The 8,953-nt window shown below is 33.8% G+C and overlaps 3 protein-coding genes across 3 annotated transcripts; all 3 read left to right on the top strand.

The window, feature by feature from the left end:
* Positions 1–2,574: 2,574 nt before the first annotated feature.
* Positions 2,575–3,848, top strand: LOTGIDRAFT_158766 (hypothetical protein; the record flags this gene model as incomplete). Its single annotated transcript, XM_009052203.1, has 2 exons — positions 2,575–2,714; positions 3,197–3,848. 2 exons carry the CDS (start codon positions 2,575–2,577, stop codon positions 3,846–3,848), a joined length of 792 nt encoding a protein of 263 aa, XP_009050451.1.
* Positions 3,849–5,757: 1,909 nt separating this feature from the next.
* LOTGIDRAFT_158765 (hypothetical protein) lies at positions 5,758–6,768 on the top strand (the record flags this gene model as incomplete). The annotated part of the gene is made up of 2 exons (XM_009052202.1): positions 5,758–5,903; positions 6,120–6,768. The coding sequence occupies 2 exons, from the start codon at positions 5,758–5,760 to the stop codon at positions 6,766–6,768; spliced, it is 795 nt and encodes a 264-aa protein (XP_009050450.1).
* Positions 6,769–7,565: 797 nt separating this feature from the next.
* LOTGIDRAFT_231190 (hypothetical protein) lies at positions 7,566–8,661 on the top strand (the record flags this gene model as incomplete). The annotated part of the gene is made up of 2 exons (XM_009052201.1): positions 7,566–7,696; positions 7,996–8,661. 2 exons carry the CDS (start codon positions 7,566–7,568, stop codon positions 8,642–8,644), a joined length of 780 nt encoding a protein of 259 aa, XP_009050449.1. The 3' UTR covers positions 8,645–8,661.
* Between the last annotated feature and the right edge of the window lie 292 nt (positions 8,662–8,953).

Genomic DNA, 8,953 nt, shown 5'->3' with positions numbered 1-8,953 from the left:
TGTAACCTTTTTTCGTGTATATAAGGATTCAACACCGAAAGTCAAAGTTAAAAAGAACGAAATTTTTTTTATGTCTTAGATGTTTTCTCAGATATTCTACAAAATAATTAAAATTGGTTTGTTGCGATTTTCTTTATAAACCCCTCACTTTGATCCATATTACACGAGCAACCAACTCGGCAACGGCGGCAGAATGCGTCACCTATTTTCGTGTTCATTGTTTCATCTATAAATAAGTCTAGAAAAACACAAAATTCGACATTTTGTATTTGTCAAAGTAAACATTAATACATTTTACCTTGCTTGAAACTACTGAATTCATTCTACTAGCTGATATAGTAGAGAAAACCCATGTTTATCAAAACAACAAATGCGGAGGTCACGCGAGGTCGCACATTAAATTAAATTATTAATCATTTCCGGAAATGCACGAAAAATAGGTTAGCACGAAATTAGGTTACTTGACTGTATAGTTAATGCCTTAAATTATGATCAAACTTGCTGATACATGATCTCTCTGATCTCTGTGATTTGTGATTTTGTAATTCGTTTAACGAGTAATGTATAAGTATATGAACAGCTGGTAGTATATTTGCATTAAATAATAAAGAATTGTTTCTGACACAGTATTACAAAAGACTTTTTTTCATAGATATTGTGGAAATATATACCTACAGACCAAACTTGATAAATTCGGACAACAAATGAAGCATCTATAGCCTTCAAAAACATTTCACATTAATTGGGTATACCAAGACTCCTTGAACTATGCTGAATCTTGTATGAACATATACCTATACACACTTAATTTTATAAAATTATGACAAAAACTCTTGCCTCTTTCGTATTCACATGCCACTAATAATGTATTTTCAATATACGGATTGGTCAGGTGTCGTGGATATAATCCTACATACTAAACTTCAAACTTTCACAATGTTATTGTGAGAAAGAAAGGAAGAGAAAAGACCTTTTTTAGATTTTACTCTTATTACAGCAACCGGAATGAAACAATTGTCAATGACAACAGTTTCTAAAGCCCCGTTTATACGACCACGTTTACTTATATAATAAATATACTTACATATGTAAAAGTGGTTGTGTAAACGCTTTAGCTTACTTAAGCAAATATACTCCAGGAGTATTTTACTTCACCTCAAGAGGTCGTGCAAAAGTATATTTACTTATGACCAATTATACTCTTGGAGTATAATATGTGGTCGTGTAAACGCATAGTTCATTTTCTCAAGTTCCCAATCGTTCGAAACTCTGCAGAACTAGCTAGCTAGTAGACAGCTGTGGCGAGCTTATGGTCCAACTCGATGGGGTCTGTGATATAAAACTCTTTAGTTGGCAAATAGGGTTTTATTTCCTTACAGAGAAAATACGATGTTTGTTTTCTCATACGTAAATTCTCTATCCACATTGTATCATCTCGAGGCCTTTTCACAGTCGTATTCCACCAGTACTGGGAGCATAGATTCCTCCACACACTCCTCTTCCCACATAATCCCAGGACTAATCCCATACCCTGGAAGTAGGGAACATTTCTCCTGCGTTTTGTAGAAAAAGCCTCATCGATGACATTTTCTCAAATGACCAAAATGTCATGAATATAACAGGAAGCATTATTTATTCATAAAACACCTGACATAATATACCTGACATAAAACATCTGACATAAAACACCTGACATAAAACACCTGACATAATATACCTGACATAAAACATCTGACATAAAACACCTGACATAAAACACCTGACATAAAACATCTGACATAAAACACCTGACATAAAACACCTGACATAAAAAATCTGACATAAAACACCTGACATAAAACACGCGGACGCAAAGTAGATATACTTTTACTTACATGAGCAACTTTACTCAAGGAGTAAATATGCTTATGTGAGTCGTAAAAACAGTGCTTTAGATACAAACTATTGGTTTTTGTCGACTTTTAGTACATATTCTTTTATATAATTCCAACTCTTGGTGCATCACGCCCCTTGATTTAAAGAGGGAATATGTGTCAATTTACTTGATATATTTTGAATATAAAGTCTAAAAGCAGAGTTAAAACCTTATTGTGAAACCCCCAAAACACCTTTATTTAACCAAATGAAGTTCACAAAACAAGGAATATTTTCTCTATTGTTATAAATATAAAAACAAAATTCAATTTAAATAAAATTCATGTTTTTGCACATGGGAGAAACTTTATCACAATTCTTGTGTTTATGATGCTGGCCCTTTAAAAGAATACTATTTCTTAGAATGGACATCAAATTTTAAGCCTCAAACTTAAAAGAGCAAATCTGTTGAAATGTTTTGACACAGTTAAGTCCACTGATGAAAAAAAACTCATTTAAGTTTAAAAATTGCAATCTTTTTGTCACCGTAAGAGGTAGTATAGATTTAAAGATAAAGAAAGGCCGTCTGTCACTTTTATTCTTATCTCTAATGTCGAAACTTAAACCTTCTATTCAAACAAATAATGATTTGATAAGACTGATTCGTTCATACTATATAACGTTTTATATACGCTTTCTAAATATACATTTAAAATGAACATGGTGTTTGTTGCACTATTGGAACTTGTGTTGGTGGTATTTCAGCAGCAAGTGGATGGTTCCTCTAAAAGAGGATTTGGAATGTATTATAATTATTATGAGTGTGGAGATACTTACGCATTAAATAATACATATTGGTGGTAGGTTATCTTTCCTATGAATTTATAGCTCAATATATTATCATCATATACTGAGAGTCCATCTGTGTAAAATAAGACTTCTTCTAAAAAGTAAATAGAAAAGTTTTGAAATATAATGAGATGAAGCCTATGTCTTTTAACCACATTCTTTGTAAACCGGCATTATTCTTATAATTTGTCGGTTTAGAAGGTCATATCATATCTGATTGCTTCACTGCGTATTTTCCTTGATTCCTTTTCACATGCATATTAATACTTCTGGGACAATCATTCTTAACCTTTGATTTGTATTGTACTCAGTTTTATTTAGTACGGTGTTATTGTGCCGGAATTCAATTAAACGCCAATAAGAATGATTCGACAGAATATGGATGCCGAGTGCAGTAAGAGACATAAAAATACGAAAAAAACATGCAGATTCAGTTCATAATATGAACCTAGGTAGCCTATGGATACTATGAAAAGTCTATGATTTTTTTCAGGTACAACTGGCATTATAATTTTACTAAAGATGTAACATATCACTGTCCACGACGTACCAGAGGTGAATATCTTCCTATGATATTTGGAGAAGCTGATACTCTCGATAGCAAAATACCAACAGAGAGTAAATACGTCCTTGGTTTCAATGAACCCAATGAACCAAACCAATCTGATATGTCTCCTGAACGATGTGCTGAACTCTGGCCTCGTGTTGAGAAAATAGCAGGGGGCAGAATATTGGTTAGCCCAGCTCTAGCCGCTTGTGACATTTACCCTGATATGTGTATAGATTGGTACGAGCGATTCTTCAAAGCTTGCTCGGGTTGTCGAGTTGACAAAATAGCGGTTCATGGTTACCATTGTGTACCTTATGAATTAATCCAATCGTTAGGGAAAATATCATCCCATTTTAATCGACCAATTTGGTTAACAGAATTCGCTTGCCATGGTAACGTTTCCAGTCAAGATCAGATTAATTTTATGAATATTGCTCTTCCTCTTCTAGAACAAGCTTCTTTTGTAGAAAGATACGCTTGGTTTAGTCAACGAAGTAAAGAGGTTTCCACGTTTATGCCTAATTTTAGCAATAACCTACTGAAATTAGATAGTCCTACCCTCACATCTGTTGGAACATTCTATAATAATTATTGATGCTATGTAGAAAGCTTATGATAATGATGTCAAGAAATTGTTCATAACCTCATAATGTTGAATGGTATGATGAACAACCTATAAATAAAATGTATTCTATTTGATGAATTATGAAGCTTAAGGCCGAATGAGTCAGTTGACCTCTAATCCTAGATTTAACACCAACATATTCTTGCCGCAATGCTTTGGATCACTTTGATTCATTTTAACATCGTATTAAAGTGATTTATGTCGAATATGTTCAGTGTTCTAAATTGGCCAAATTGAATCCAACTGTAGGTAGGGTTAACAGAGGTGATCTTAATTTTGTACCATGTAGGTAAATACTATTTTCACCATTCTGATTTCCCGATCGAAATATGTGGTTCCAGTAACTCATAAAATAAACTTACCAGATTTTGAATAAAATTCCGTGTAATACAAATAGTTTTTGCAAAAATGAAAAATATTTGCCTTCATTGTATCTTATATAGCATAACAATTCCAATTATTGAGAATTGCAAAATAAGCTGGCTATTTGTCTTCATCACTAGACGGGTTACTTACCTTGACAGTATCTTCGCCAATTACAAACAGTCCTTGATACGATTTGAAATTGTGTTTATTTTACTCCTTCAAGTAATCAAAAACCTACAATGAAAGTTTATACTATCGTCACCACCAAACACCTAACATTTGAAGGATCAAATTGATTTAATGTATTTTGATAACCAATTATCACGAAATTATATAGCCCGAAGCCATAAAAATCATATTTGAAAATATCCACCGCACGTACCATGCTGGCGCTGCCAATTAAATGCATTGAGAATGTTAGAGGGAAAGAAAATAGTTTAAGGGCTTTATCCCTTTATGAAAAATTTGCATTTGGAGTGATAATTAACATTTTAAGGCACACTTTATCAATGTGTTTCTTTAATGATTAAATTATACACTGCCTATATAAATTACAAAGAATCCAAAGAGGCCTATTTTATTTCCAACTAGCTCAACTAGATGAATGGGGTTCGTTAACTTAAGTAAACTTAACCCTACCCCTGGATTTGTTTTGAACACAATATGCTCTCCTACATTCTGAGAGCTCTCTGTAAGTAAATTTAATGCCTGTTAATGGAAGATTTAAATGTTTTCAGTCTGTAGTACATATTATTGTCCTTGGAATGGTCCCGGCATTAGTTGTGACCTTTGAGATACTTACTTAGGTACATTTTATTTAACTGTTTATAAGTCTGTTTGTCTAGATTAATGACTTTGTTCTTATCTTTGAGATCAAGGTTACCGTAAAACAGAATTGTGTTGAGTGTTATTCCAGTTAGAAATAGTGGATCAAGGTCGATAATAGTTCAAAGTGTCTTGATGCGAAATAATCACTATTGAGTCATTTAATGAATTAAAGAGTCTACCCAAGAACTTTTTTTACTCCAGTTTAACGAATGCCTCAATACATGTTCTTTAGGTAAACTTATACCGAGCACCGAGATGTTTTACTTACTAAGAAAATCTGTGTAAAACAGATGTTAGTGCCAACCCCATCTTTTAACTGATCCACATAATGGTGTTTCAAGGCGGTTAGGTGTCGTGGGTTCGAATCCTCCTCACGGTAAGAAAAATTCGGCTCTTATAATAAAAATAAATCGACAACGTTCCATTTTGCTGAGCAGTACAAGAAAACCATCAGAGTAACTTCTAATTTGCTTGAAAAAAACTGACGAAGGAGAGTACCCTTTCAATATGGAAAATAATTTTCACCAAATCCTATTACAGATACTGAATACTCCAAACTAAACTGTGACATGCACATGAATGAATTGCACTGTATCAATTGTGTCACAAGCGCTTATCTTAAAACTATTTCTGATATGATTTAAGTAAGTTCTAGAACAGTATATTCGACAGATTCGATTCTATAATGAACCTGGCTTTCGTTGCTCAAGTTGTACTAGTGTTGCTAGTATGTGAACAGCGAGTGGATTCTTCATATAAAAGAGGATTTGGAATGTATTATAATTATTATGAGTGTGGAGATACCTACGCATTAAATAATACATATTGGTGGTATGTTAACCTTTAATATTATGATGTTTACCTCCAAACTCTCCCACCATAGAATTTTAAAACTGAATTTAGCATTCGCACAACTGAAAGCTAGTAAGAATTCTTATCTCTGACAAGCCATTTTTGTAGATCGAATGTGATCGCCTTCAACTTCATTTCCCGTCATAAGGATATCCAGATAAAATATTTACACATCAATTAGGCATTTTGTTCCAGGTACAATTGGCATTATAATTTTACTAAAGATGTAACATATCACTGTCCACGACGTACCAGAGGTGAATATCTTCCTATGATAGCTAATGAAGCCGACACATTGGATGCTGAAATACCACCAGAGAGTAAATACGTCCTTGGTTTCAATGAACCCAACGAAGCGGATCACATGTCTCCTGAATGGTGTGCTGAACTCTGGCCTCGTGTTGAGAAAATAGCAGGGGGTAGAATATTGGTCAGCCCAGCTCTAGCCGCTTGTGACATTTACCCTGATATGTGTATAGATTGGTACGAGCGATTCTTCAAAGCTTGTCCGGGTTGTCGAGTTGACAAAATAGCGGTTCATGGTTACCATTGTGTACCTTATGAATTACTCCAATCGTTAGGGAAAATATCATCCCATTTTAATCGACCAATTTGGTTAACAGAATTTGCTTGTCATGGTAACGTTTCCAGTCAAGATCAGATTAATTTTATGAATATTGCTCTTCCTCTTCTAGAACAAGCTTCTTTTGTAGAAAGATACGCTTGGTTTAGTCAACGTAATAAGCAAGCAACAACTTTTATGCCTAATTTTAGTAGTAATCTGTTAAATTTAAAGAGTCCCACCCTAACTTCTGTGGGGTTATTCTATAATGATTACAAGTAAATTACAAATAAATATGATAATAATTGTTGGTGTTTATTTTAAATACAAAACAGTGGCTTGGTTCTAATTTGTGTTCTCTAATCTGAATAGTAGTTATAGACATATCAATGATAATATTGGAAGCCAGATACATAACAATATTTGGCGTTGTTTCATTGGTACGTTGACCTTGAGTTTCGGGTTCTGCAATTTGTAAAAGTTATAATCATAGAAAGCATATTATTTAATGAATGATATTACTTTACAAAAGTCTAAGAATTGAAGATTGATATCCATTGAAGAGAAACAATATCTTTTCTATGTGCATTATTCTTATCAGCCAAACGTTTAAATATAAAATCAGACGTAACCATAATTATTAAGCTTCAAATGCAGAAGTAAAGACAGGTGTCCTTTGAATTTCTTACAAAAGAAACGTATACATTGTCATGTCGGTATATTTATATGCTAATTGTGAAAAATATCTAAAAGAGTGCAAGGAGGGTGACGTTCTAGTTAATGTTGTAAACGGAATCCAATCATTGATAATTATGTAATCAATTAGACATATATGCAGTGGAAATTACAAAGAAGGAGTCGATACAAGGAAGACAACGTTCTAGATTATGATGTTAATACTGATGAAAAGTTGAAGGATAGCCATTCAATTTTTATGTAGATCATATTATCTATTGAGTCCAAGGTGAATATATTCCAGATTCGTTTGAATGGTTCATTATAATCTACGGCTGGTAATTCTCACCCTTCAACTACTGTATATAAGGTAAAAAGACAACAATGTTTCGATATTCAGTATAATGCTGTTAGCACTCTTACTAGTTCTATTGTGCACATCTGCCGGTATCGCGACCCCTAAAAAGGGTTTCGGGTTATGTGGTAGATTGTACAAATGTGGTGATACCTTTGCTTTGAGTGGAACATCATGGTGGTGAGAAAGTGTTAATATTTGTTTTGATTTTCGATATACGATGTCCAAAATTAAGATTATGTAAAATTGAATGAAAAAAGACATGAATTTGATGGATTTTTGGATAGATTCGAGGATTTCTTTTTAATGAAGTGATTTCAGTTAGTTAACGCTTAATAGTAGATCATGTTCTAGGGAGCAGAATTCCCTATTTCTGTGGACCTAAAGCTTAGCTTAGCATAAACCATTTATTTTTACGGTTTAAGAGACAAATTCATTCGGAACTATCCTCGATTGTCTAACAATAATGTTTGTTACAGGTATAACTGGCATTACAGCAGAGAGGAATACCATTGGAAGCACTGTTCCAAGTTCCCGCGGGGAGAGTTTGTTCCAATGATATGGAGTGAGAAATATCTTCATGTAGCCAAAATTCCAGCTGATGCGAAACATGTATTAGGCTTTAATGAACCGAATGCCAAGAATCAAGCTAATTTGACACCTGAAAGAGCAGCTCAACTATGGCCTCAAGTAGAGAAACTAGCTGGAAACCGAATATTAATCAGTCCAGCACCATACGGATGTGATAATAATCCAGATATGTGTATTCAATGGTTTGAAAGGTTTTTTAAGGCATGTCATAAATGTCGAGTTGACAGAATCGCTGTTCATGGCTACCATTGCGATTCTAACAAAATGATAGATTCATTACTGAAGATCTACAACAAATTCAAAAAGCGAATCTGGTTGACTGAATTTGCCTGTACTGCTAGTAACAGTGTCGATCACTACATTAGTTTTTTGCACGATCTTGTACCAAAATTAGAGCATCATTGGGCTATAGAGCGATATGCATGGTTCTGTTCTAGAGGTGATCAGAGTAGCAGTGGAAGACGACCATGGAACTTACTGAATATGGATTCTCCAACTTTGTCACGATTGGGACAAGTGTATAACAGCGTTCAATAAAAGCTTATTTTAAAATACTGGTGCATATATTATATCCAAGTAGATATTTTCAGTTAGGATCAACGGAATTATAATTTGACAATCACGTTAGTGCCGCGAACACGAACTGGAACTTGGCCTTGTAATTAAGGTTGCACCCTTCTGTATTTGAATTATTTACGTTAGAACATTTTTATCCAGGTGATACATTTTTTTTATTTAAAGCAAACCACCTCTAAAACTTAAAACAAAATAGAAAGCATGTTGTGTAATAACAAGTGGCAAACACGAAAGGTTGAAAATTGTGAGTTTTGTCTTATTGATTTTGTA

Source organism: Lottia gigantea, assembly GCF_000327385.1.
Source record: "Lottia gigantea unplaced genomic scaffold LOTGIsca_18, whole genome shotgun sequence".
Taxonomy (NCBI): Eukaryota; Metazoa; Mollusca; class Gastropoda; family Lottiidae; genus Lottia; species Lottia gigantea.
This window is presented reverse-complemented; position numbering and strand designations above follow the sequence as displayed.